This window comes from Balaenoptera acutorostrata, chromosome 18 (assembly GCF_949987535.1).
Source record: "Balaenoptera acutorostrata chromosome 18, mBalAcu1.1, whole genome shotgun sequence".
Classification (NCBI taxonomy): Eukaryota; Metazoa; Chordata; class Mammalia; order Artiodactyla; family Balaenopteridae; genus Balaenoptera; species Balaenoptera acutorostrata.
This window is the reverse complement of record NC_080081.1, coordinates 29,765,695-29,781,257: the sequence shown is the minus strand read 5'-3', so window position 1 is coordinate 29,781,257 and position 15,563 is coordinate 29,765,695. Positions and strand designations below refer to the sequence as shown.

Genomic DNA, 15,563 nt, shown 5'->3' with positions numbered 1-15,563 from the left:
ATGGATTAAATGCTCCAACCAAAAGGCATAGACTGGCTGAATGGATACAAAAACAAGACCCATATATATGCTGTCTACAAGAGACCCACTTCAGACCTAGGGACACATAAAGACTGAAAGTGAGGGGATGGAAAACGATATTCCATGCACATGGAAATCAAAAGAAAGCTGGAGTAGCAATTTTCATATCAGACAAAATAGACTTTAAAATAAAGACTATTACAAGAGACAAAGAAGGACACTGCATAATAACCAAGGGATCAATCCAAGAAGAAGATATAACAATTGCAAATATTTACACACCCAACATAGGAGCACCTCAATACTTAAGGCAAATGCTAACAGCCATAAAAGGGGAAATCAACAGTAACACAATCATAGTAGGGGACTTTAACACCCCACTTTCACCAATGGAAAGATCATCCAAAATGAAAATAAATAAGGAAACACAAGCTTTAAATGATACATTAAACAGATGGACTTAACTGATATTTATAGGACACACCATCCAAAAACAACAGAATACACTTTCTTCTCAAGTGCTCATGGAACATTCTCCAGGATAGATCATATCTTGGGTCACAAATCAAGCCTTGGTAAATTTAAGAAAATTGAAATTGTATCAAGTATCTTTTCTGACCACAACACTATAAGACTAGATATCAATTACAGGAAAAAATCTGTAAAAAATACAAACACATGGAGGCTAAACAATACACTACTAAATAACCAAGAGATCACTGAAGAAATCAAGGAGGAAATCAAAAAATACCTAGAAACAAATAATGAAAACAGGGCGACCCAAAACCTATGGGATGCAGCAAAAGCAGTTCTAAGAGGGAAGTATATAGCAATACAATCCTACCTCAAGAAACAAGAAACATCTCAAATAAACAACCTAACCTAACACCTAAAGCAATTAGAGAAAGAAAAACAAAAAAACCCCAAAGTTAGGAGAAAGAAAGAAATCATAAAGATCAGATCAGAAATAAATGAAAAAGAAATGAAGGAAATGATAGCTAAAATCAATAAAACTAAAAGCTGGTTCTTTGAGAAGATAAAAAGAATTGGGAAACCACTAGCCAGACTCAACAGGAAAAAAAGGGAGAAGACTCAAATCAATAGAATTAGATATGAAAAAGTAGAAGTAACAACTGACACTGCAGAAATACAAAGGATCATGAGAGATTACTACAAGCAAATATATGCCAATAAAATGGACAACCTGGAAGAATTGGACAAAGTCTTAGAAAAGCACAACCTTCCAAGACTGAACCAGGAAGAAATCGAAAATATAAACAGACCAATCACATGCACTGAAAGTGAAACTGTGATTAAAAATCTTCCAACAAACAAAGGCCTAGCACCAGATGGATTCACAGGTGAATTCTATCAAACATTTAGAAAAGAGCTAACACCTATCCTTTTCAAACTCTTCCAAAATATAGTAGAGGGAGGAACACTCCCAAACTCATTCTACAAGGTCACCATCACCCTGATACCAAAACCAGACAAAGACGTCACAAAAAAGAAAACAACAGACAAATGTCACTGATGAACAAAGATGCAAAAATCCTCAACAAAATATTAGCAAACAGAATCCAACAGCACATTAAAAGGATCATACACCATGATCAAGTGGGGTTTATCCCAGGAATGCAAGGATTCTTCAATATATGCAAATCAATTAATGTGATAAACCATATTAAGAAACTGAAGGAGAAAAACCATATGATCATCTCAATAGATGCAGAAAAAGCTTTCAACAAAATTCAACATCCATTTATGATAAAAACTCTTCAGAAAGTAGGCATAGAGGGAACTTACCTCAACATAATAAAGGCCACATATGACAAACCCACAGCCAACATCGTTCTCAATGGTAAAAAACTGAAACCATTTCCTCTAAGATCAGGAACAAGACAAGGTTGCCCACTCTCACCACTATTATTCAACATAGTTTTGGAAGTTTTAGCCACAGCAATCAGAGAAGAAAAAGAAATAAAAGGAATCCAAATCGGAAAAGAAGAAGTAAAACTGTCACTGTTTGCAGATGACATGATACTATACATAGAGAATTCCGAAGATGCTACCAGGAAACTACTAGAGCTAATCAACGAATTTGGTAAAGTAGCAGGATACAAAGTTAATGCACACAAATCTCTTGCATTCCTATACACTAATGATGAAAAATCTGAAAGAGAAATTAAGGAAACACTCTCATTTACCAAGGCAACAAAAAGAATAAAATACCTAGGAATAAACCTACCAAAGGAGACAAAAGACTTGTATGCAGAAAACTATAAGACACTGATGAAAGAAATTAAACAGGATACAAACAGATGGAGAGATATACCATGTTCTTGGATTGGAAGAATCAACATTGTGAAAATGACTATACTACCCAAAGCAATCTACAGATTCAGTGCAATCCCTGTCAAACTACCAATGGCATTTTTAACAGAACTAGAACAAAAAATTTCACAATTTGTATGGAAACACAAAAGACCCTGAATAGCCAAAGCAATCTTGAGAAAGAAAAACGGAGCTAGAGGAATCAGGCTCCCAGACTTCAGACTCTACTACAAAGCTACAGTAATCAAGACAGTATGGTACTGGACAAAAACAGAAATATACATCAATGGAACAGGATAGAAAGCCCAGAGATAAACCCACACACATATGGTCACCTTATTTTTGATAAAGGAGGCAAGCATATACAGTGGAGAAAAGACAGCCTCTTCAATAAGTGGTGCTGGGAAAACTGGACAGCTACATGTAAAAGAATGAAATTAGAACACTTCCTAACACCATACACAAAAATAAACTCAAAATGGATTAAAGACCTAAATGTAAGGTCAGACACCATAAAACTCTTAGAGGAAAATATAGGCAGAACACTCTATGACATAAATCACAGCAAGATCCTTTTTGACCCACCTCCTAGAGAAATGGAAATAAAAACGAAAAGAAACAAATGGGACCTAATGAAACTTAGAAGCTTTTGCACAGCAAAGGAAACCATAAACAAGACGAAAAGACAACCCTCAGGATGGGAGAAAATATTTGCAAACAAAGCAACTGACAAAGTATTAATCTCCAAAATATACAAGCAGCGCATGCAGCTCAATATCAAAAAAACAAACAACCCAATCCAAAAATGGGCAGAAGATCTAAATAGACATTTCTCCAAAGAAGATATACAGATTGCCAACAAACACATGAAAGGATGCTCAACATCACTAATTATTAGATAAATGAAAATCAAAACTACAATGAGATATCACCTCACACCAGTCAGAATGGCCATCCTCTAAAAATCTACAAACAATAAATGCTGGAGATGGTGTGGAGAAAAGGGAACCCTCTTGCACTGTTGGTGGGAATGTAAATTGATACAGCCACTATGGAGAACAGTATGGAGGTTCCTTAAAAAACTAAAAATAGAACTGCCACATGACCCCCCAATCCCACTACTGGGCATATACCCTGAGAAAACCATAATTCAAAAAGAGTCATGGACCACAATGTTCATTGCAGCTCTATTTACAATAGCCAGGACATGGAAGCAACCTAAGTGTCCATCAACAGATGAACGGATAAAGAAGATGTGGCACATATATACAATGGAATATTACTCAGCCATAAAAAGAGACGAAATTAAGTTATTTGTAGTGAGGTGGATGGACCTAGAGTCTGTCATACAGAGTGAAGTAAGTCAGAAAGAGAAAAACAAATACCGTATGCTAACACATATATATGGAATCTAAAAAAAAAAAAAAAATGGTTCTGAAGAACCTAGGGGCAGGACAGGAATAAAGACGCAGACGTAGAGAATGGACTTGAGGACATGGGGAGGGGGAAGGGTAAGCTGGAACAAAGTGAGAGAGTGGCATGGACATATATACACTACCAAATGTAAAATAGATAGCTAGTGGGAAGCAGCCACATAGCACAGGGAGATCAGCTCTGTGCTTTGTGTCCACCTAGAGGGATGGGATAGGGAGGGTAGGAGGGAGACGCAAGAGGGAGGGGTATGGGGATATATGTACACATATAGCTGATTCACTTTGTTATATAGCAGAAACTAACACACCACTGTAAATAAATTATACTCCAATAAAGATGTTAAAAAAAAAAGCCTACAAACAACATGCTAGAGAGGGTGCAGAGAAAAGGAACCCTCCTACACTGGTGGTGAGAATGTAAGTTGGTACAGCTACTGTGGAAAACAGTATGAAGCTTCCTCAGAAAACTAAAAATAGAATTACCATATGATCCAGCAACCCACTCCTGGCCATATATCTGCACAAAATTATAATTCAAAAAGGTATATGCACCCCTATGTTTATAGCAGCACTATTCACGATAGCCAAAACATGGAAATAACCTAAATGTCCATCAATGGTTGAATGGATAAAGAAGATGTGGTACACACATGCAATGGAATACTACTCGGCTATAAAAAAGAAGAAAATAATGCCATTTGTGGCAACATGGGTGCAACTAGAGATTATCATACTAAGTGAAGTCAGAAAGAAAAAGACAAATTCCATATGATATCACTTATATGTGGAATCTAAAATGACACAAATGAACCTATCTATGAAGCAGAAACAGAATCATGGACATAGAGAACAGACTGGTGGTTGCCAAGGGGGAGGGGGTTGGGGGAGGGATGGAGTGGGAGTTTGGGGTTAGCAGATGTGACCTTTTATATATAGAATGGATAAATAACAAGGTCCTACTGTATAGCACAGAGAACTGTATGAAACATCCTATGATAAACCATAATATTTTTTAAAAAGAATGTATATATATGTATAACAGAATCAGTTTGTTGTACAGCAATAATTAACACAACACTGTAAATCAACTATACTTCAATAAAAAAAGGAGTAAACAAGTCCCTCTACTTCTGAGGACCTTCACCTCAAGGGCAGACACCTGGGTCCATTAAACAACAACAACCCAGAGCTGGTAGGACGTTGCCCTCCACCCTCTAGAAGTCAATAACACCCTGTTGAACCAATGAATGAATAACAGCCACACAAATTTTAATACCCTTCAAGGTAAATAGGTGCTAGGTTTAAATGGTTTCTTTTCCTAAGTTTTAGAAGCAGGAGACCTGTCTTCTAAAAGGAGGAGCTTTGTTACTACCTAGTAATGACTTTAAGCAAGTCATTTTTCCTCCTGGGGAAACTCAGTGAGTTCCTCATGAATAAACATGTTCTCTGACTTCAAACTTCAAGTCTTGCAGTCAAAAAAATGAATGGGTAGCATATCTTAAACTATTATTTAAAAGAATGGTGTAGCCACTGTGGAAATCAGTATGGTGGTTCCTCAAAAAGTTAAACATAGGATTACCGTATGATCCAATGATTCCACATATAGGTATGTACCCAAAAGAATTAAAAGAAGGTACTCAGCAGATACTTGTACACCAATGTTCATAGCAGCATTATTCACTATAGCCAAAAGATAAAAACAACCCAAATGTCTTGGACAGGTGAATGGATCAATTAATGTGATATATGCATACAGTTGAATATTATTCAGCATTAAAAAGGAATGAAATTCTGATACACACTACAACCTCGATGAGCCTTGAAGACATTATGCTAAGTGAAATAAGCCAGCCTCAAAAGGACAAATATTGTATGATTCCATTTACATGAGGTACCTAGAGTAGTCAAATCCATGGAGACAGAAAGTAGAGTAGAGGTTAGCAGAGGCTGGGAGAGGGGGTAATGGGGAATTACTGTTCAATGTTAAGATTCTGCACCCAACTCCAGCCTGTCCAGGTTTTCTCCACCTGAACCAACAAGCAATTCTCATGACACCTGCTGGGTGTCGTACAATTCAACTGAATTCTGACACTATCTACCTGGAGATAGCGTCAGATCCCACAGGGTAAGAACTCACCCTACAACACTGCCCCCACTTCAGACACTAGTCTCAAGTCCAGGTTGTCACCTGTGCTTCTGACCAACCAGCTATAGATCAGAGACTCCAATGACCCCCCCCTCCTTGGATTTGATTAATGTGCTAGAGCAGCTCACAGAACTCGGAGAAACATTTTACTTCCTAGATGACCAGTTTATTATAAAAAGATATAACTCAGGAACAGCCAGACAGAAGCGTAGGGCAAGGTATGGGGAAGAGTGCAGACTTTCCAAGCCCTCTCTGAACCTTCCAATCTTCCCAAATCGCCACATGTTCACCAGTCCAGAAGCTCTCCCAACCCTGTCCTTTTGGGTATTTAAGGAGGCATCATTTATAGGCATGATTGATTAAATCATTGGCCATTGACAATTGAGTCAACTTCCAGCCCTTCTCCTCTAACGTGGACATCAGGGGACGTGGGACTGGAAGTTCCAATCCTCTAATCATCTGGTTCGTTCCCCTGGCAACCAGCCCCCTTAGGTGCATCCAAAAGTCACCTTATAAACATAACAAAAGACATCTTTAAAGTTCACTTCACTTAGGAAATTCCTTGGGTTTTTGGTGCTTTGAGCCAGAAACCGGAGGATGACCATATATATATTTATAAAAAATCACAATATGAAAAACGGGTACAGAGTTTCAGATTACCATGATGAAAAAGTTCTGGAAATGGATAGTGGTATTGTGGCACAGCATTGTGGATGTACTTAATGGCACTGAATTGCACACTTAAAAATGCTTAAGAGGAGCCCTGAGCAGCCCCACCGCCGCCGCCGGCCTAGTTACCATCACATCCCGGGAGGAGCCGCAGCTGCCGCAGCCGGCCCCGGTCACCATCACCGCAACCATGAGAAGCGAGGCCGAGACCCAGCAGCCGCCCGCCGCCCCCGCCCTCAGCGCTGCCGACACCAAGCCCGGCACGACGGGCAGTGGCGCAGGGAGCGGCGGCCCGGGTGGCCTCACATCGGAGGCGCCTGCCGGCGGGGACAAGAAGGTCATCTCAACGAAGGTTTTGGGAACAGTAAAATGGTTCAATGTAAGAAACGGATATGGTTTCATCAACAGGAATGACACCAAGGAAGATGTATTTGTACACCAGACTGCCATAAAGAATAACCCCAGGAAGTACCCTCGCAGTGTAGGAGATGGAGAGACTGTGGAGTTTGATGTTGTTGAAGGAGAAAAGGGTGCGGAGGCAGCAAATGTTACAGGCCCTGGTGGAGTTCCAGTACAAGGCAGTAAATACGCAGCAGACTGTAACCATTATAGACGCTATCCACGTCGCAGGGGTCCTCCACGCAATTACCAGCAGAATTACCAGAATAGTGAGAGTGGGGAAAAGAATGAGGGATCGGAGAGTGCTCCTGAAGGCCAGGCCCAACAGCGCCGGCCCTACCGCAGGCGAAGGTTCCCACCTTACTACATGCGGAGACCCTATGGGCGTCGACCACAGTATTCCAACCCTCCTGTGCAGGGAAAAGTGAATGGAGGGTGTTGACAACCAGGGTGCAGGAGAACAAGGTAGACCAGTGAGACAGAATTCCGCAGGGGCCCTCCTCGCCAAAGACAGCCCAGAGAGGACGGCAATGAAGAAGATAAGGAAAATCAAGGAGATGAGACCCAAGGTCAGCAGCCACCTCAACGTCGGTACCGCCGCAACTTCAATTACCGACGCAGACGCCCAGAAAACCCTAAACCACAAGATGGCAAAGAGACAAAAGCAGCCGATCCACCAGCTGAGAATTCGTCTGCTCCCGAGGCTGAGCAGGGCGGGGCTGAGAAAATGCCGGCTTACCATCTCTACCATCATCCGGTTTAGTCATCCAACAAGAAGAAATGAATACGAAATTCCAGCAATAAGAAATGAACAAAAGATTGGAGCTGAAGACCTTAAGTGTTTGCTTTTTGCCTGTTGACCAGATAACTAGAACGATCTGCATTTTCTATGCAGCATATGGGGTTTTTATTATTTTTACCTAAAGACGTCTCTTTTTGGTAATGACAAACGTGTTTAAAAAAAAAAATCCTGGTTTTTCTCAATACACCTTTAAAGGTTTTTAAATTGTTTCATATCTGGTCAAGTTGAGATTTTTAAGAACCTCATTTTTAATTTGTAATAAAAGTTTACAGCTTGATTTTTTCAAAAAAGTCAACAAACTGCAAGCACCTGTTAATAAAGGTCTTAAATTAAAAAAAAAATGCTTAAGATGATAAAATTTGTTATGTGTATTTTACTACAAGAAAACCCAAACCAAACCAGAAACACGCTGTTGGCCATGGGCAACCACGTGGAGGTGCCTGTCAGGCTGCTGCAGATGAAGGAAGGGCCTCTTAGGCTGAAGCCCTGCCTTCACACTAGGATGGTTAACATTCCCAGGGGCCCCGCTTTTCTTTGTCTAAAGCGCAGTTCAGTAGCTGGCGACCGAGTGGAGGGGACAAAGGGGGAGAGGTGAACACAGTTCAAAATTAGAAAGAAGTAAACTCGCACGAAAGGAAAAAGTCTTCGGATGCGTCTGCCCCGCAACTCCGCAGAGGGAAAGCGCGCTCTCCTCCCGCCCTCGGGCTGTCCTGACCTTGCCCTGGTGCCTCAGGTGCACCAGCCCCGCCAAAGTTTGATGGGCTGCCATATAAACGTCACATCCGCCAGGACAAAGGTGGGACATCTGATCCTTGCTGCGCTATGGGAGGGCAGCGGGCTGCACTCGATCGCCGCCTGGCGGCGGATTGGCCTCGCGCACAGCCTGATGTAGAGGGTGCTGGCCAGGGGTCACCAGTCCGGCGGGAGAGAGAGCGCGCCTGATGAAACTGCGCATCCGGACGAGGGGAAGCTGCAGCTATTGTCCTTTGTGTTGGGAAGGAAGAAAAGGTGTGCCAGGCAGCCGTAACCCAGATTTTATTAACCAGAATGTTTCATTTCAAAATTATCTTTAAATTGAAGAGGGAAAAAAATACGGAATTCTACCTTTCGCTGGACTAAAGTAACTTCCATGCAATTTATTCCAAAAGAGAACATCAATATTTATATACAATAATTGTTTAATTTAAAAAATTTCAATAATACAAATGAATCTATATACAAAACAGAAATAGACTCACAGATATAGAAAACAAACTTACGGTGACCAAAGTGGAAAAGGGGGGAGAGGGATAAATTAGGAGTATGGGCTTAACAGACACAAACTACTATACATAAAATAGATAAGCAACAAGGTTTTACTGCATAGCACAGGGAACTATATGCAACATCTTGTAATAACCTATAGTGGAAAATAATCTGAAATGCATATATATATATATATATATATATATATATATATGTATAACTGAATCACTTTGCTCTACACCTGAAACTAATACAATATTGTAAATCAACTATATTTCAATTAAGACAATTTTTTTCATCGTGTTCAGTAGATTTTTTAACTGCTCAGCTCCAAAGGCAGAAGCTGAAGTGGTGCTTTTGACAGACAAAACTGAATGAGAAGTGCCACTGCACCCTTTCATCTGCATCAGAGCTGAAGGACAAATGATTTCTTAGGTCACTTAAAATGGAAAAGTTGATGACCAGATACAGTGTGGGCTGTAACTAAGAGCAGTGAAAGCAGGCAGTCTTGGCTAGGATGCAGTGCTCCTCGTGATATTTTGCGTTTCACAAATGTAGCAAGTTTTTAGAAAGTCCAATATCCATATATGTAACCTAGTTTTCTTCTACGATCACAGGAAAGAAACAGCAAAGAATGTGTTTACCTTGTTTAGCTAGGATGCTCCCCGAGTTTCTTTTGTATGACCTCGTATATTGACCAGATATTTGAAAGAAATTTAGTCTCGTATTATTAAAGGGTGAAATCTACAATCTCCATCAATTACATCTTTACTTCCCCTGTTAGATCTTTAAATTATTTACCCTATCTTCCTCCAACAAAAATTTACTAAGCCCTTGTTATGTGCGGTGTTATAAATAAAGGACTACATCTACTTTCAAGAAGAAACCTACCTTTCTTAGCCTGGAGATAGATGCTAGTCATAAGTCACGGATGGAAGATTGCAAACCCATGAGGCTGATTCTAACTCTTGACCCAGAAGGACATTTTCAGAGCCTAAGACTGTCAGTGATGACTAAATTTAGAAAGAAGAAGTGTACATGGTACCAACATCAGGCAGGGGAAAGATCAGCTGCCTATGAAAACGCATAGGTCTCCGCCCACATAACTGAGGATAAGGAGGAACAGGAGAAGGAGGAGGAGGAGAGTATTAGTCAACTCGAGAAGCAGGATAACCAGGTGGCTGGAGCAAGTTCCGTGTCTGCCTGCTGGGGATCTACCTTGAGTGATGTTGGGAAAGTTACTAATATCTCTGTGTCAACACTTCCGCAATCTGAAAGAGGGAAGTAGCACCTTTTTCACAGGGCTGTTGGGAGGATTAAATATAGTAAATGTCAAGTGTGTCAAAACCTTAATAATCACGTATTTCTGCTCACTGAATGGTAGGCACTGCTTCCTTTTGCTTGATATACATGAAAGCAAAGAGACGTTTTTGTTCTGAAGCTGGCTTTCTTGACAATATTAACAAACTGTTCACAACAGAAGTAAAAATATAGGCAATAAATAACTAGAAGATTGTAAAGAATTGTTTAAAAGATTTAATGTAACAAGTAAAAGAGTATAAATCCAAAATTACTTGATTTAAGATTAGGGTAGAGGGTTAACTATAGCTCCACAGTCGTTTGTTTTAAAGTATCACATATTAAGTATGTGACACTAATTCCTTCAAGTGGATATAATTTGTAACTTTATTAAATTCACACTAACTTATACTGTTAAATTATCTTTGACCTAAAATAAGTTATGCTGTAGGTAAGTGAAACTGCCAACAAAAATCTGAAAATAGGGCCTATATATTGATATATAGTTGACTGTATTTGTTTAAGCCAGTTAAGCACCTGTAAAAGAGGTACGTGTACCCAAGTTTCATAGCTTTTGGGGGAGGGGGGCTGTTAATGATTTGATTAACATCAAGATACTATTGGGGCTTCCCTGGTGGCGCAGTGGTTGAGAATCTGCCTGCTAATGCAGGGGACACGGGTTCGAGCCCTGGTCTGGGAAGATCCCACATGCCGCGGAGCAACTAGGCCCGTGAGCCACAACTACTGAGCCTGCGCGTCTGGAGCCTGTGCTCTGCAACAAGAGAGGCGGCGATGGTGAGAGGCCCCCGCACTGCGATGAAGAGTGGCCCCCATTTGCCGCAACTGGAGAAAGCCCTCGCACGGAAGCGAAGACCCAACACAGCCAAAAATAAATATAAAGAAAAAAGATACTATTAACCTCTTGCATTAAAATTAGTACAGGAAATTAGTGTGTCCAGGGCAAGGGTTCTTAACCTTTCTTCATGTTCCATGGATCTCTTTGGCAGCCTGGTTAAACCCCTTCTCAGACTAATGTTTTTTAGTAACTAAAATAATATTAACACTGGATTTACAATATTGACACTGCATTATAAGTGTCAATGAAAAAACTAGTCAACAGTCTAAGAAAGAAATGGAAAATCTCATTCAAGTCAAACTGAGGATTATAACCCAGGAGACAGTCTCTCAGAGAGCTCTGAGAACTGTTCCAAAGAGTTAAGAGGGGAGGTCAGTATATATGTGATTCTGGCGAAGCCGGTATGTGCAATCAAGCACACAGCTTGGTAGAAGTTTGTTGCTAGTCACGAGGAACAGATATCTTAGTTAATGGTTATAGTCTTTTTCTAAGTATGGGAAGATGTAAGAATCGAGGTTCATAAAATTTTTTCTTCTGAAAATATCTAACTCTCTGAAGGCCAGTTCTGTTTCCCAGAGCACAGAGTGCCTTACCCTGATCTTCACCCTTAATTCCTTTTAGGGTGTATTGTAGGTCAGGGACTCCAGTGGCTAATGAAATGATTCTTGTAGAACTAGATGGTGGGCAACATTCTTTGTTTTCCAATCCCTTCCCTTAATAGTCTTAATTTCAGCCAAGGTCTGGGAGGCATTTCGTGACCAGTTTGTCCCAAGGTGCTAGGAATGCTCATCCTCAGGTTAGGCAAGGATTTCCTTGGTAGGCCACTCAGTGTGTTGTTACTAAACTAGGCCCTGTTAACCGTAGGCAAAAGCTTCTGTACCACCTGTTTTATTAGTCTGTTATGGTCCAGGACATGGTCCCCTCTTGTTGCTTCTTCCCATATCTACAGTTACACTATTACAGTCATTGATCTTCCGGAACTGTACATTTGGCCAATCATTTCAAGTCGCATAATCATCATTAATTTTACCTGAGGCTCGTCACACATTTGGTAATGCAAGAAACAATAATCTTGTAAAAGAGGCAGAATATTTACTAACATAGCCAGTAACATTAATAGGTCTTATGTAAGTATTTAAGCTAAGAACTTCCATTAGGTGCGGCCCAGAATCTCCCCAGGTCCTCTGACCAGTCTGTTCTGCACCAATCCCTATCTTTAAGGGAAATGATATATTGGCATTGTACATAAAGTTCATTAAAGATGTCTGCCCATACAAGGCCAGTGGTGAGTCACCGTGACCTCTTACAGGATTGAGAAAGGAATGATATCTTCTAAGGAGTTACAACATGGCTGTTGCCAGAAGGAGAAGAATTGATCTTTATGGTTGAGCAGGTATTTCTGCCACTGGAGACGTCTCGTTAACACATAATGCAGATGCACAGTGCACACTACAGGGGAGCGAGGAAGCCCAGATGGAGAGAGAAAATATTTACATTTAAATTTTTCTTGTCTTGCCTTAAAATATGAATTTTTATTTCATCATAAGTGAGAAAGTAAAATTAGCTTGGACTGTAAAAATCTGCCCTGCCATCCAGGAGCCTGGAATAAAAGGCTGATAAAATCAGTTGCAAAATTAACATACCCCAAACAGAGCTGTAAAGTGTCATAAACACCTCCTGCTTTCTGACTCACTGAGAAAATTTGTTCTCTAAAGTTAAAGACTTAGAGAGTTTTTGCTGTTGGAAATTACATCAGTAAGAATGAAATATCCCGCCTTTACCTGGAGATTCTCAGCCCCTTGACACAGAGAAGCAGCTTCAAATTACAACCTTTACAACCCAGGTGCAGAGCTCCCAATAAGGGGTTTCTAGACACAAAAATTCCATCTCTATTTAAACTTCGTAGTATCTCAGGAAATAGGACCCCAGGTCCACTTTGTCATCTAAGCTGCACATTGACTCTGTGTGTTGACACACAGCCTTGCTTTGAGCCTACCAAAATACTGCTCACTTAAATTTCACTTAAACTCCATCCTACCTCAGAATCCTATAACTATCTTTTCCTTTGCTTGGGGAGATGCCACGCAGTTCATCTGTGCGCAACCTCTCACGATGCAATGGTTAATAAACCTGATTTTACTAGACTACAGTATTGTTCCACTATTGTGGTCTTAGGCTAATTGGAAAAGCCTGCAAAATAAACCAACTGGATTAAAATTCAGTCTATTTGTTGGGTCCTCAAAGTTTAAAAACGTCGGACTAGAGAGAAGTAGCAAGTATGATGAAGGATCAGGCAACAATAGTCTGGAAGCATCCTTAGCCTGGGGTGCTAGGGTCATAGCCAAGAAGAACAGAAGGCAGAACCAAAGCAGAGCAGATGGGAGCTACCGAGAGACTGAGTCAGGGCTAATATGAGGAAACGCTTTGTTAACCATTAGAGCTCCTTGCACACAGAGTGGAGAGACTGCACACCTAAGAGGGGAGATCCCCACCACTAACCAAGGTGGATCTGAAGCTTGGTTTTGTAGCTCTGGGAAATCCTGAGCAGGATAGAAAGTTCCACTGTGGCCCTCTAGTGTCTGGTCTCCTTATTTGTAAAATCTATAATGTTTCTTCCGAGAGCTGCTTCTTTTAGCTTTAAGCCATGCTCAAGTGTGGGCCCACTCAGAATCCTGCAGGTGCCCTTCAGATCAAGCAGTACCTGTCCGCTGTCACCGCTAGGATGAGGTTCCCTCTCATCTTGGGCGGGTCTTTGGAGAAGCCAGCTTAGGTTTGGTGATTTTGAACTGGGTGGTGGTATACGGAGGAGGACTAGGGTTGGAGCCATCTAAATGATTAGGTAAGTGAGGGTTAAAATGAAGCCCTGCCTGAACCTCCCCAGAATCCCCAACCTGCTGCAGCAAGTGGGCAAAGGCGTGTGTGCGTAGAGGGGAACAATTTCTCATCGACCCTCAGAAGGCCTGGCAGGCGTGGGGAAGCCAGTGACGCTCCCACCCCTCACCGTGTCCTCACCCACGACCCCCCGCCCACCGGCTCACAACAGTCCCCTCCGCCCATTGCAGTCACCCTGCTCATTCCAAGATACTTACAAATACTATGCTGGTTCACTCATGTTGTGGGTGACGTGAAAGCGTTGGAAAGCCCTGGTCTGAGTCCTGCAGGCCACCCTCTTGTGAAACGAGTGACTGTAAGTGACCATAAGTGACTATAAATGATTATGTGTCTTTAATGCACTATTTATTTACTTATTTTTGGCCACATTGGGTCTTCGTTGCTGCGCGCAGGCTTTCTCTAGTTGCAGCGAGAGGGGCTTCTCATTGTGGTGGCTTCTCTTGTTGCGGAGCACCGGCTCTAGGCATGCGGGCTTCAGTAGTTGTGGCATGTGGGCTCAGTAGTTGTGGCTCACGGGCCCTAGAACGCAGGCTCAGTAGCTGTGACGCACGGGCTTAGTTGCTCCGCGGCATGTGGGATCTTCCCAGACCAGGGCTCGAACCCGCGTTCCCTGCATTGGCAGGCGGATTCTTAACCACTGCGTCACCAGGGAAGTCCCTAATGCACTATTTATAGACATACGTCAACCTCTGTCTATGAGAGCAGGGCAGGCCATGAGTGCCTCACCAGAAGCAGGGCAGCTGATCCCATTGTTTTCTTGAGGTGGTTGAAGGTCAAAAAAGACAGAGTAATTCAGAATCTCCTTCGCAACTGAAGCGGTAGATCCAACAAGGATGAACATGGTGGGGGGGGGGAGGTGGGTGGATGTGAGCTACTTGTTAGTGTGGCCACTGTCATCACAGGCTTAGTCAGGTGAGGACCAGCACTCCCCCATCATTGTCTTCCTCACTGCACTCACCTCCCCCATATATTCTCTTTCACTCAAATGTCTGTTGTTGTCTCCTGGGTTGGGCCCTGAGGGATGAGGTAAGAGTTCGGTGCTAGAGAATCCAAAAGAGACCAAAGCTGCACTTTCTGTTTGTTTGCTTGTGGTGACTGTAGTTGAGGGGAGGTCAGCAGAAGCTCCAAAGAAGCGGTGACCTTTAAACTGAGACGTGAGGCCACAAGAACTCGGCATTAAGAGAGAAAAAGAAGGCCCACGGCCTGTCTGGGCTGCGCGGGGGAGCTGGACCAAAGCGCCTTCCGGGTCGGCCAAGTCCAGAGGCCGCCCGCGCTCGGGGCACCGGGCAGGAAAGGAGACGGGGCCGCGCGGAGACCCTGCGCCTCGCCCCTTGGTGCTCCAGGCGGCGTCGGGAGCCGAGGGGGTCACCGAGTCGCCGGGCCGGGACCGAGTCGCCGGGCCGGGCGCGGCGGGCAGGGGGCGGAGCCGCCGGCGGACAGTCGCCCGGGTTCGCTTGAGGGCGTGGC

The 15,563-nt window shown here is 42.4% G+C and overlaps 1 protein-coding gene across 1 annotated transcript; it reads left to right on the top strand.

Annotated features, from left to right (window-relative positions):
* Positions 1-6,778: 6,778 nt before the first annotated feature.
* On the top strand, positions 6,779-7,907 carry LOC103003043 (Y-box-binding protein 1). The gene is given in 3 exon segments (XM_007186214.2): positions 6,779-7,429; positions 7,431-7,482; positions 7,485-7,907. Coding segments are annotated over 3 exon segments (969 nt in total). The 5' UTR covers positions 6,779-6,793; the 3' UTR covers positions 7,766-7,907.
* The last annotated feature ends 7,656 nt before the right edge of the window (positions 7,908-15,563 follow it).